Source organism: Mustela lutreola, chromosome 8 (genome assembly GCF_030435805.1).
Source record: "Mustela lutreola isolate mMusLut2 chromosome 8, mMusLut2.pri, whole genome shotgun sequence".
NCBI classification, from domain to species: Eukaryota; Metazoa; Chordata; class Mammalia; order Carnivora; family Mustelidae; genus Mustela; species Mustela lutreola.
The window spans coordinates 42,305,033-42,317,859 of NC_081297.1; the positions used below are offsets into that span (position 1 = coordinate 42,305,033).

At 43.0% G+C, this 12,827-nt stretch overlaps 1 protein-coding gene across 41 annotated transcripts in view; it reads right to left on the bottom strand.

The window, feature by feature from the left end:
- The window catches only part of CACNA1C (calcium voltage-gated channel subunit alpha1 C), a 744,856-nt gene that overhangs the window by 231,078 nt on the left and 500,951 nt on the right, over positions 1 to 12,827 (bottom strand). For all 41 annotated transcript variants that reach the window (XM_059184363.1, XM_059184367.1, XM_059184359.1 and 38 more), the window contains exon 5: positions 11,350 to 11,489. In XM_059184363.1, coding sequence (XP_059040346.1) covers positions 11,350 to 11,489 — 140 coding nt within the window. The remainder of the gene's footprint in view (positions 1 to 11,349; positions 11,490 to 12,827) is intronic.

The window sequence follows — 12,827 nt, forward strand, 5'->3', positions numbered from 1 at the left end:
CAGCAGAGGAAAAAGTGAGTTAACTGGAAGAATAATCAATAGAAATTATTTAATCTATGAAACAGACAAAAAATAAAACACCTGAAGAAAACTGAACAAAGCCTCAGGGACCAATGAGATAATACAAAATCACTTAACCTAAGCATAAATTGTAGTCTTAGAAAGGGAAGTATGAGATTGGAGGAAAAAAAACATAGATATTTGAAGAAATAATGGCCTCAAATTCCCCAAACTTGATGAAAGCCTTCAATTTATGAATGAATCTGAAAAGTTCAGTGAACTCCAAGTAGAAAAAATATAATTAAAACCACAAGATACATTGTAGTTAACTGCTAAAAGCCAAAGACATCTAGAAAGCAGATAAAAAAAGAAACATGTACAGGGGAACCAATGATAAGAAAATTGATGACTTTTCATCAGAGACAATGGAGGCCAGAAAAAAATGTAATAGCATCTTTATAGTTCTGAGAGAAAAAAAAAAGTGTCAAACAGGATTGTATATCCAGCTAAAATATTCCTCAAAAAGAGGATGGCATAAAGACATTTTCAGATAAACAAAAGCAAGAGAATTCTGATCTCTGAACTGAGCAACAGATCTGTGTCTTATAAATCCTAAGGGATGTCCTTCAGGATGAAGGGAAATGAAACCAGAAGGAAACTAGGATCTGTAGATCATGATCTACTTAAAAGATAACTGACTGCTTTAAGCAAAAAATACATATATATATAAACACTGTAAGATGGGGTTTAAATATATGTGTAAGTAAAAAGAGACATATAACAATCACAGAGGATGGGAGGTTGGGTAAATGAAATTATCCTATTGTTAGGTTATTACATTTGTGATGATACACAATTCAGATATATGAATTTTATTGAATGTAAATTATACTTCATTAAAGATAATTTTTAAAAATCAACTGTAGAAGTTCCCCTTCCTCTAACTAGTCCAACTTGGAGCCTGACATAGGTAAAGAGTTGAACCCACAGGAATACGAATAGCTAATATTCGCTGAATGCTTCTTATCTGTGGAGCACATTTCTAAATGCTTTATGAGCATTTATTTATTTAATCTTCACAAGAACTCCATGAAGTAAATGCAGTTTTATTTTTAAATTTTATTTACTTATTTGATAGAGATCACAAGTAGGCAGAGAGGCAGGCAGAGAGAGAGGGAGAAGCAGGCTCCCCACTGAGCAGAGAACCTGATGCGGGGCTCGATCCCAAGACCCTGGGATCATGACCCGAGCCGAAGGTAGAGGCTTTAACCTACTGAGCCACCCAGGTGCCCCAGTAAATGCATTTTTAAACTCCATTTTATAGATTAGGAAATGCAGGCATATAGCTAGTAAGTGGTGGCTCTGAGAATTTGAACTCAGGTAGTAGAACTTCACTGTCTATGTCCTCACCTACTAATTGTCACGGATCAGCAGCAGGGAACAAACCAAGAATAACAGGTACCTGGGGTTCATGCTCTGTATATCGATCATTTTATGGGACACTGACCCCACTGTATCTTCATTTTCTAATCCCTCATTTTTTTCTTCCAGCACTGTAAAGCATGGGTCACTTATAAGCCTAAGTGGCCTTTATTATTATCATTATTTTAAAGTAGGTTACAGTCATCTTGCTGCTGGCTGTTTTTTCATGTTTAGGGATCTCCAGGAAAGGGCCAGGCACAAAACAGAATAATTCATGGAGCTTCCTGAGTTTAGGAAGCTCTTCTTCTATGAGCTGCCACCTGCCATAATCCTGGGCACAAGATCAGTGTTTAATAAATATTATTGACTAGGACACTTGGGTGGCTCAGTCAGTTAAGCATCTGCCTTTGGTTCAGGTCACGATCCCAAGGTCCTGGGATTGAGCCCCATGTCGGGCTCTCTGCTCAGCAGGGAGCCTGCTTCTTCTCCCTCTGCCAGCTGCTCTGCCTGCTTGTACTCTCTCTCTGTCAAATAAATAAATAAAATCTTTATAAATAAATAAATAAATAAAGTTGGCTTACTTCTCCCACCTTTGGCCTGATTGTTAATGTGCTGGGAGCTGAAAGATAGAAGGGATTTGCCAAAGGTCCTGCCCTGTCGATGACTACATGTAGAATTAGTGATTAAAAAAAGAAATTCTCAGGTTAGTTCTATTCTCTGCCACTGAAGTACAGGATGATACAGCCCAGAAGAATTTTAGGGTTAATGAAGGTCAGAGATTAAACAGTAAGGTCACCTCAATGGCCAGACTTAGATCCCCTGGTTTCTTCACCTGCAGACCCAGAGTGCCTCCCACTTTCTCCAAGTCTGTAGGTGGCAATGGTACCATTTCTCATCAGCCTCTGAAACCAAGGAGGTTCACCAGCCATCGAAACATAAATAAGCCAACATCTTAACTATTAATTGTCCTCAGTCTTGAAAGCCATATGGAGCACCCTGATGGGAAATGTGCCCTCCTCCAAACCACAGTGACCTGTGTCCTACTGGGAGTATTCCTGACTTGGAAAATAGTCTGAACCCATCTCTGTTCATTATTCTGGGAGAAGCGCTTGGGACTGTATTTGCCTATCTATAAATTAGGGATAATGTCCCTGCCTTCCTGGACCACCGGGCTGATAAATCAGCCAATAAATCCGTTGCAGTCTGTCTGAAAGCCTTGCACTGATGCTGAATATTGCCTTTAGTTGGTGGTAACCCTGCCATTTATCACCACCTACATTTTGTTCTTAAGTCAAAAAGGGACATTTTCATCATGGGGGAATGTCTGCGCTCTCCTTTAGTAAATATGAGAAGTTATTGTGTGATTGGATGCATTCTTTGTCACTATTATTTTTTAAGCTAGTGTATGTACAACACCAAATAATAGAGATTTTCCTGGTTTAGTCAGATCCTGTTATTGATATTCAATAATCTTTCAGTGAAACACCATGGCAACAGGGCCTGGAACTTTTGAAATATGCTCATTGTTTAAAATAACTTGTTTTGCTGCATTTGGATCATTTTCTTTTCCTTACTACTTGATGCCGTGGCTCATTGCAATCCATAACGTTTCTCTTCAAGAGGTGGATTTAAAGGGATCTCTGTTGCTAGAAGCTCCTGGAGCTTGAGAGGTAAAACCTCATCCTCATCCGTGGAACATTCATCACTAATCTCACTTTGTAGAGAGAGAAACTGAAGCAATGTGAAGCCAGGAACAGAGAGGTTGGCCGCAGAGCTGCTGTTGTAACTGTGCCCCTGACCTCCTCTTCTGGGGCATCTGGAAGGGAGGGGTCAGGAGCTCCCAAATCAGAAGAGGGGGTGCATGGGAGAGGGTGGGCCTCAATTCCTATCTGCCTTGAACATGACAGGTTTTGGGGGACTGGGGCGGGACCCTGTTCTAAGTTCTGTTCTGTTTCTGGTATGCAAGGAATGCCAACACCAGGGAGCTGACATCAGACTCCTCAGAGCAAAGCAGGCCAGCCAACCTGTCTGGAAAGTTAAGAAGACGTGCTGTTTATAGCTGTCCTCCCTAGGGTCCGCTCTGTGTTGGCGATTGAAAGACGGCAGGCTGTCTGGAGCAGGAAAGTGGGAGGGAGCACAGACATTCCCTCAGGCTTCCCTCTTGGGGTGTCTGTGAACCAATGTGTGCGAGGGAGCTCTGGGAACCCCAAAGACTGTACAAAACCGGAACATCCCATCATGACATCCATCAGTCTTCTTACAGGTGGTGTAGGAATTGGGTCCTGTCTGCCTGCCACCAGGGAGCTGTATGACCTTGAGAAGGTCATTTAAGATGTCTGGTTGCAGTGTTCTCATCTGTAAAATGGAAACTTGGTTGGATCAGATATCTAAAGTCCTTTCCCACTCAGGAATGGCACCATGGAAGGAATGCAGAGAACAAGGTTTCTTGTTTTAGTAAAAGGAAGTGGCAGAGAAGGGACCTAAGCTGCAGGCAGGACTTCTGCATGGGATGGGCAGTGGGATGGGCAGCTTCTGGTCCCTTCTAGGGAGAAGTAGAGAGAGGGATGGACTTAGGCACCTGCCCCTGTCCTTGTATCAAGTAGCCTTGTAAGTGATTTAAGGTCCCTCATTTTGGTTTTAGATCCCTTTAGGGATTTAAGATCCCCTTGGGACAAAAGGATGAAAAGGCAGAGAAAGCAAATTAGAAAGTGAGGGGGAGAAGAGGGCCAAGTCCAAGAAAATGAAAGGGAAGAGAAAGCAGAGAGTGGAGAAACAAAAGGCCTGCTACTGGCAAGGGCCACTGGTGCAGAGTGGAAGAGCATGTGGAAGGGGGAAAGAGACGCAGAGGCTAGGTAGGTCAGGCCCTACAAGTCACAGATAGAACAGAGATCCAGAACAAACTGACCTTCCCAAAGTCCCTGAGTGGGACAGCAGGGCCAGAGTCTGAGTCTTCTGTCCACTTTAGGCTTGAGCTCTCCTGCCTCACCTGCAGCATGCTGGCACATTATGGGATTGCCACATGAACCAGAAGAAAGGGAGGTCTGGGAAGTTGGTGACATGGGCAGAGGAAAGAGCAGGGGTGGGGAGAGGACAATGTGCATGCAAGCCTCTTCTCTAATGGGTCTTCTCTGGGACACAGGTTTCAAAATCTGTAAATTTCAGATTTGCAAATATCAGCTCTAGACAGGCTTTTCCTCATCCAATCTGGAATGGTGAGGTGTCCTTAAATACAGAGAGGAAGCTGCTGCTGGGACGGTCTCTGGTACCTGAGCTCTCGTCCTCCCTAGCAGTGCAAGCACCCCCACCCCCGCCCCGGGAATCCTGTCCTGGGAGCAGTAACAGTGACTGCAAATCCACTGTGGCCCACCTTACCGAAGAGCAAATTCTAGGTAGGATGGCGTAACTTCTTTTGAAGCATCAAACTGTAAAAAGACTCCAGAAAGTTGTTTTTAGCAGCTCTAATATGCCCCCAATGGGTCTGATTAACTGGCAGCATTTGCTATTCAGTGTGGCCAATTTCACAGTTACTAATCCCCAGGAGAGGGGAGAAGTCATTTGGGGGGAAAAAACTGCATTATGGGATGAGTGTGGTTCACCTGGGTACTTGGGCACTCCAGTGAGTTTTTAACTTTTGCAGCAGGAAGTTTTGGGTCAAGAATGAACTCTCTCAATAGCACTAAAAGCAGTGTGGTAGGTGTTGCGTATTGTGCGGTCTCTGCTGGAAGAGAACCTCCCTGGAGTCTAAGATCTGCCATCCATTTGGATACTCTTGGAGGAAATTCCCGAGGCATTTTGCTGTCTCTCTGCACTGCAGTCTTTTGAATGCTTGCAGTGGAGAGGAAAGTACTGAGTCTATTTTGAAAATCACCTTCCTGTCCCAGCACCTGGGGCCCACTGCGGTTTGCTCTGTGCTGACCTGCATCACCGGGTTCTCACCGCATCCTCTTTGGTGGTGGACTAGTCCATGCAGAGACCTATGTACTGGTCTGGGCTGTGACCCAAAAGAATGAGGTTTTCACCCCTAATGGCCTTGCATCTCCATCCCTACATCTTCTACCAGAAACTTAAGGCTCGTTTCAAATACTGTCTCCTCATAAAGCTTTTCTGGGCTGCCATAGTCCCTGGGAAACCCGTCCCTTGGATCTACTTCATTTTCCCACATATAATGCCTCTAGTAGTTTTTGGTCTCATGTAGCTATTTAACTCTTAAATGTTCTTTACTATTTCAAGTGTATCTGTTTTGGAAGATACAGATACTGAGCCTGGGAGGCTCAGTTGGTTAAGTATCCAGCTCTCGGTTTTGGCTCAGGTCAAGATCTCAGGGTCATGGGATTGAGCTTTGCGCTCAAGAGTCTACTTCAGATTCTTTCCCCCTTCCCTCTCCTCCTTCCTGCTTGTGTCCTCCCTGTCTCTCTAAAATCAATAAATAAAATCTTAAAAAAAATAAAGTATATCTGTTTTGTCTTGATAGTGATTTTGTCATGTACTTGAATTTTACATGCCTCACGTAATATCATGGGGTATGCTGTGATGTAACAGCTACAATTTAACTAAGCACCTACTATAAGAAAGATGCTGTATAAGGGCTTTGTATGCATTAACTCCTTTAGTTTTTCTAACACCATATGAAATAGGTTCTACTGTTATTTCCATTTTACTGAGAAGGAAGCTAAGGTACAGAAAGTCTTAGTAACTTCTTCAAGGTCACAGAGTGAGTCAGTGCAGAAGCCAGGTAGTCTGATTCAAGAGCTCTTGCTCAAAACCACTTTGTCTTGTCTCTCCTGGCACCTTTTATCTCATATCCAATCAACAGATACTTGTTGGCTGGTTGGTGTTGATTTGTTTTCAAGAAACAGTTCTAATCTGACCAAGAAACAATAGGAAGAAAGGGTTTTATGCCTCTTTTCACTTCTCAATTAGGAAGCAAACTCCTGTTTAATAGCTGTTTTCTATTCTGTGTGATTCCAGAAATGACGCTTTTAACTGAGAGAAAGCCAATCTTACAAAAATTCAGACCATAGGGAAAGCATGTCCCATGAAAAGTCTCTAAGCATCAAGTATCTTAACAGATGGGGAGAGAAGGACTCTCTGGTAATATGATACTTCTGTGGAGACTGACCAGGTGAGCAGGCCAGCCCAGCAGAGAGTTGGGGAAAGGGCACTGTGGACACAAGAAGCAGCAAGCGTGAAGGCTCCATGTTGGTAGTGGGTTTGGGGTGTTAGAAGCAAGGCAAGGAGGTCACAGAGGCTGGCAAGATGGGACAGACAGAAGGGAAGGGGGGAGGGAGATGATTTCAGAGAGGAGAGCAGTGAGACCATGTAGGGCCCTTTGGGATTCTGTTGTGCATCAGTGAGTGAGGGGAGACTTGGAGGGCTCTGAGCACAGCTGTGATGTGTATTTTAGGAGGATTTGTATTTCAAAAAGACCATGTTGTCTACTGTGTTAAGAATAAGCTGTGGCAAAAGGTAAGCATGGAAACAAAGAATCCAGTTAGGAAGCTACTATAACGATCAAGGTGAGAGGTGTTGGTGATGATCAAGGTGAGAGGTGGCTGGTGCTGGAGGTGCTAAGAAAGAGGGAGTTTCTTGAAGGTATGCCCGAGAGAATTTCCTGAGGGACTGCCTACAAAGGGTGAGAGAAAGCAGTAAGTCCAAGATTTTTTTGGCCTGTGTAACTGGAAGGACGAGGTTGACATTGACCAAGACATGAAAGGCTTTGGGAAGACTGGAAGTTCTGTTATGGATGTGGTAAGTTTGAGATGCTTAGACATCAAATGAAAGGACTGGAATAAGCAGGGAGGTGTACAAGTTTGGAGCTTAGAACAGAGGTCTGAGCTTGTACATAGAGTTCATAGTTATTAGAAGACATATAAGAGATATTTAGTGCCAGAAGGCTCAGGATATTTAATGCCAGATACTCAGAAACTAAGTATCCCTGAGATAGAGAAGAGGTCTGAGAACTGAACCTGCAGCTCTGCAATGCTAAGAGGATGAGAACGTGAGGGAAAATCAGCAAGCGATTCTGATAAGGAAAAGCCAATGAAGAAAGAACAGTGTCCTGGTAGCTAAGTGGTGATGGTGGTTCAAAGACAAGGGATGATCAGCTGCATCCAATCCTACAGGTAGATCAAATACAATGGCACCAGGGAACTAACCCCTGGGTCTGGTAATGTGGAAATCACTGGTGGTCTTGAGAAGAGATGTTTTACTGCAGTAATAGGGAGAAAGCCTGACTGATGAGGATTTGAGAGAGAATGAGAAGACAAAAATTGAAGGCAACAGATAGAGGCAACTCTTTCGAGTTCTGCTGAAATATGAAAGAAGACAACTAAAAGATCTATGAAATGGACTTTGTCTAGGTTTGGAGTGGTAGGAGACATTGCTGACATCTTCCTGAATGATAACAACCAAACTAGTACGAGGCACTTGTTCACTTTTATTATTTAAAAGTTGCATAGACAATTTTCCAGGAGAAAGGGTGACAGGCTGGATTAGCCCTTCCTTTAAGCTCCAAAAAGAGCTATTCTGTTGGCAACCTGGGGAACACAAGATACAGTTGTTAGCCTTATGTATAAGCACGAAGCTGCCTGCAAGGCTGTCGACACCAGCAAAACCATCTCAGTGTGATCATCTTCCATGATGAAGCTACCTTCTTGGACTGCATGACAGGTAATAGTAGGTCCTTATCTTTCAGTTACTATATGTATCATGTACTCATCTTCTTGAGAGAATTCCAAGGTATGATATCTCTTCCTGACTGCATTCTACAGTTCTACCATTAACAAAATGCATGTGGTGATGGGACACCTTCTTTACGAAGTTTCTACAGTGGAACCTAGCTACTGTATTTAATCTGATTCTCCTTTTAATGCACTGAAGCACGAGTGACTCTCAACCATATGCATCTCTAATTAAGAATTTCTGTACTAGAGTAATTACTATAGATATTTCTGCAATACCAAACCCCTCAGTCTCTGTGTTAGACTGCACTGTTTGTTCACCCTTGCTTCTCATAGGTACAGTATACTTTTGTGTCCCATTATCCTTGGAACAAAGATAGCAATGCGACTTGCTCTGGCCCCTGGAAATTGAGTAGCCATGATATAAGCCATTCTGAGCAAAAGCCTAAATTATGCTTGTGCTCTTTTGTCCCTTTTTTGAACATCTGTACCCTGCCATGAGAACAACATGGCCTACCTGCTGGATGCTTCTTCAACTTGGGGTCTGGAATGAGATCCCACATGAAGCCCAGAGCCCAGCTGAGCCCAGAAAAAGAGGGGGCTGGCCAACATCATCATGTGACATGACCAAGTATAAAGGTTTCGGATTTTAAGTCACTGAGAATTTGGATTTGTTTGTTCCTACAGCAAAAGCTGACTGATACACTCTTATTAGATTGTCAGATTCCTTAGGTGAAAAGACTGTATTTGTTCTTTATGATATGTCCTCATACACAGAACAATGCTCTGAAAGTGTGCGCTCCTAATAAGAACACACATATGAGAGTAAGATTCATTATGTCCCCTGTAGTTTGGTGGGAAGTTTGGAGAAGTTCATAGCTACTATCACTGAGACATTGGCTGCATCATTGTCATCATATTAAGCTCCTTAAAGTCATGCTCAAAGTTATTCTCACCTTCCTTCTCATTCTTTGATTTTGGTCTACTGAGTTATGGCTGATTGGTAAAGAAATTTAAAATTCAATCAAGAATTTAATCAAGAAAGCTGATCAAGAAATCAAGAATTTAGGCTTAACAAAAGGGAAATTGGATCTTGGCCTTTGTATTCAGTTGACCCTCGAACAATATGAGTTGTACTGTGTAGGCTCACTTATAGACAGACTTTTTTTTGGATAAATATAGAACAGTACTATAAAGGTATTTTTTCTCACCATACGATTTTCTTTTTAAAAATTATTTATTTATTTATTTATTTGAGAGAGAGTGCACAGGAGAGAGCACAGAGCAGGGTGTGGAGGGGCAGATGGAGAGGGAGGAATAGGCTCCCCACTGAATAGGGAGCCTGACTCCGGGGTTCCATTCCAAGACCTTGGGATCATGACCTGAGCCAGAGGCAGATACTTCACTCAATGAGCCACCCAGGTGCCCCACTGTATGATTTTCTTAATAACATTTTCTTTTCCCTAACTTACTTTAAGAATATAGTATATTATAACACTTGTAAAATATGTGTTAACTGACTGTGTATGTTATTGGTAAGACTTCTGGTCAACAGTAGGTTATTAGTAGAGAAGTTTTGGAGGAATCAAAAATTATATGTTAATTTTCAACTGTGCAAGGTGGGGGTCAGCACACCTAATCCCCACAGTTTTCAAGGGTCAATGGTATACTGTTTTTATTTCTAGATGTCCTAAAATGTTTAAGGCCAAGTAGAAAGAATCTGTTCCAAATGTGCGTGTGAGGCTTAGCTCCACATTCACTTTTGAGTTTGAGAAAGACCACAAATTTTTCCCAGGTGGCCCCATTGCAAAAAAACATTCTAATTCTTGCCTTCATTTATCTAATAAATTCCCTTACCTTGTGCAGAGACCATTGTAAGCATGGTGCAGGAACAGAGCCAATATAAGGCGAAGTTCTGGGTTTCCAGGGGCTTATAATGTAATTGAAGAGATGGGATATATGTGTAGAAGTCTAAGACAAGAGGTTTATACTAGTTAATCCTTTACAAGAAGTTGTATTGCATAGTAGGAAAGAAAGTTGGCTTGGAAGTCGGGAGACTTGGTTCTAGTCCTGTTCTGCTGCTAGTTAGTTAGGTTACTTTGGGAAGATCTGCCCACCATTCTGTGCGTGTATGGAAAGAATCGAATAATTTAATATAAAGTCCTTCACATTTCTATGGTAAAGGCTCAGTGTTCAGAGGACCTCTTTGTTTTCCTGTGCCTTGCTCCCATTTCCAAATTCGTCTGGTTTCAGCCCAGTCATAGGGACCATCTCTACTTTGACTAATGGGCCAGATCTGATGGAGCTGACTTGAGAAGGAAAAATCTCAGCACACCAGTCCATAATTATGCTCAGATCGTGCCAATCGATCAAGGAGGAGTGGAATGAGGAGCTCTCTGAAAGCTGACTTAACCCCTAAGAGCAACTGGGACTGAGCTTTGTTGAAGGTGATGATGCGGGGTGCCCGAAGTTGCAGTATTCAGTGCCCAGGGCTCATCCACAGTGGAGCAGGCTTCTGGAGGAAGAGGGAGAAGAGGGGCTGTCCACGGGGCTGGTATCTGGATAGACAATATCTCTTCAATGCCCTCTGGCCTGATTCAGAGAGCTGAAAACCCTCCACCCTTGGGCAAAACCAGTTCTCACAAAGGCAGGCAGCCTGTCCATAAATAGGGTTTCTGAAGTCGGAAATGTCCCATTTGACATGAAAAAAGTAGAAGGTTGAGAGAAATGGCAAATAGAACTTTTTGAACAACCACTGATGCTTTTCCGATTGTTCTTTGGAAAAATACAGAAAGTAGAGATAATCTCATTGGCTAAAATACCTTGAGCTCGAGCCCTAGGGATTAGCCTTCTCTGCTCGCCTGGCTCCTTGGTATAAACGTGCTTAATAAATTCCCAGCCCAGGCCCTGGGGGGCGGGTGGCTCAGCTGGCCAAAGGATTTCTTTCTCTGGGTAGACTGTCTTCATTTGGCTGTTTGGCTGCCGTGGATGTTTTCCAGGTGTTTACAGGAGCTGGGACCACAGTGTGTTTTCATGGGCTCACATCAGAGTGAAGTTCTTTTTTTTAAAGGATGTATAATCTTTTATTTATTTGTTTATTTATTTATTTATAGCAAAGGAATTCATTTAAGGAAAAACACCTCCTTTTATCAGTTTTTCTTGCAAAGGGCTCCTGGCAACTCAGACAGCAGAGGGGGGGGGCGGGTGACAAGATACCACTGCGACCTGGAAGAATGGCTTTACTTACTTGGGACTCCAGACACCAGGCGCAATGGGCGCAGCACGCGGAATGCCCTCAGTGCCTTCACGTCAAATCCAGCTCCTTTCCCTCCCAGAGCGTTTGCCCCATCGGCTTTGGTTGCTTGTTCTAAAATTGCACTAAAAAGCCTAGAAGAGAGGAAGGGGAAATGGAACTGTCAGACCCTGAATTCTCTGAAGGCAGCTTGGGAGAGCAAAGTTTGCAAACATCCCCAGCCCGGGAACCAGAGACCAAGGTGTGTACATGGGACGGACTGTGCCCATCATAAGATGACGTCCCCTCAGTGTGGGTACTGCCCTGCCAAAGGGCATCACCTTTGCCCAACAGAGGTCTGAGAAGTGATAGGCAAAGCTGTGCACGAACACAACTGGCTTTGTATAACCTGGGCAGCCTGGACAGAAGCGTAAAGTTGCTAAGGCTTGCTGTTGTGTCTCAGTCCTCTTGCAGTGCCCTCTCTCCCACTCTATGGTTTCCTAGCTCCTGCTGTCATGTGGCTGGGAACCACATCCTCTCTCGTACCCACACACCTCCTTCCTCCTAATTATTCTCCTTTGATTTTGCCTAGGTACAAACAGATGATCCTCTAGAAATTGGTTTTGTGCTGCAGATACAAGGATGGGAAACTAACCACTGGCTTCAGCAGCATGCAGACTCCTGAGACTTTGAAAATATCTGTTTTGGAGAAGTGATGGGGCCAAATGCCTAACAGATATGGGTTCAAGAGAGGATAGGAAAAAAATGTCTGAGATAGCTCTGTCTAACAGAAATAGGATGCAAGCCACAAATATAAGCCATATATGTAATTTAAACTTTCTAGCAGCACCATTAAAAAGTAAGAACTGGCAAAATTAACCATGATAATATATTTTATTTAATACAGCATAACCCAAATATTATCATTTCAACTCTAATAAATACAAAGAATTTTTCCCGAGATGTTTGTCACTCCTTTTGTGCTAAATCTTCAAAATCTGCTGTGTATGTTACATGGATGGCATGTTTCAATTCAGATTAGCCACATGTTCTGTACTGAGTGGCCACGTAGCTGGTATAGACAAGCCTTCTGAGGAATTTTGCTGTAAAAGTTATTACAAGAAAAATGATGGTTGCCAGAAGAGGGTGTGGAATTCAGAGAGTTGTGTTTGTTTTTAAATGAGAAATATAGCAGCATTTTTATATGTGATGGGAGTTATGTAACAGAAATAGACAACTGGACCATGCAAAAGTGAGAGAACAATTACAGAAGAATTGCTATCCTGTAGGGGGTGCGGGGGATCTCCTGCACCCTTAGGGGTATTGGCCCTAGAAGGGGGAAGGGATGGTTTCTCATGGTTCAAGGGGAAAGGTGCATCATAGGGGTACTGATATTCTCCTTGATTACCTGTGTTTTCTCAGGGAAACATGTAGCAAGGTCACTGGCTGAAAATGGGAAAAGGGAGCAGGTACTGGAAGTTTAAAGGCCTCTG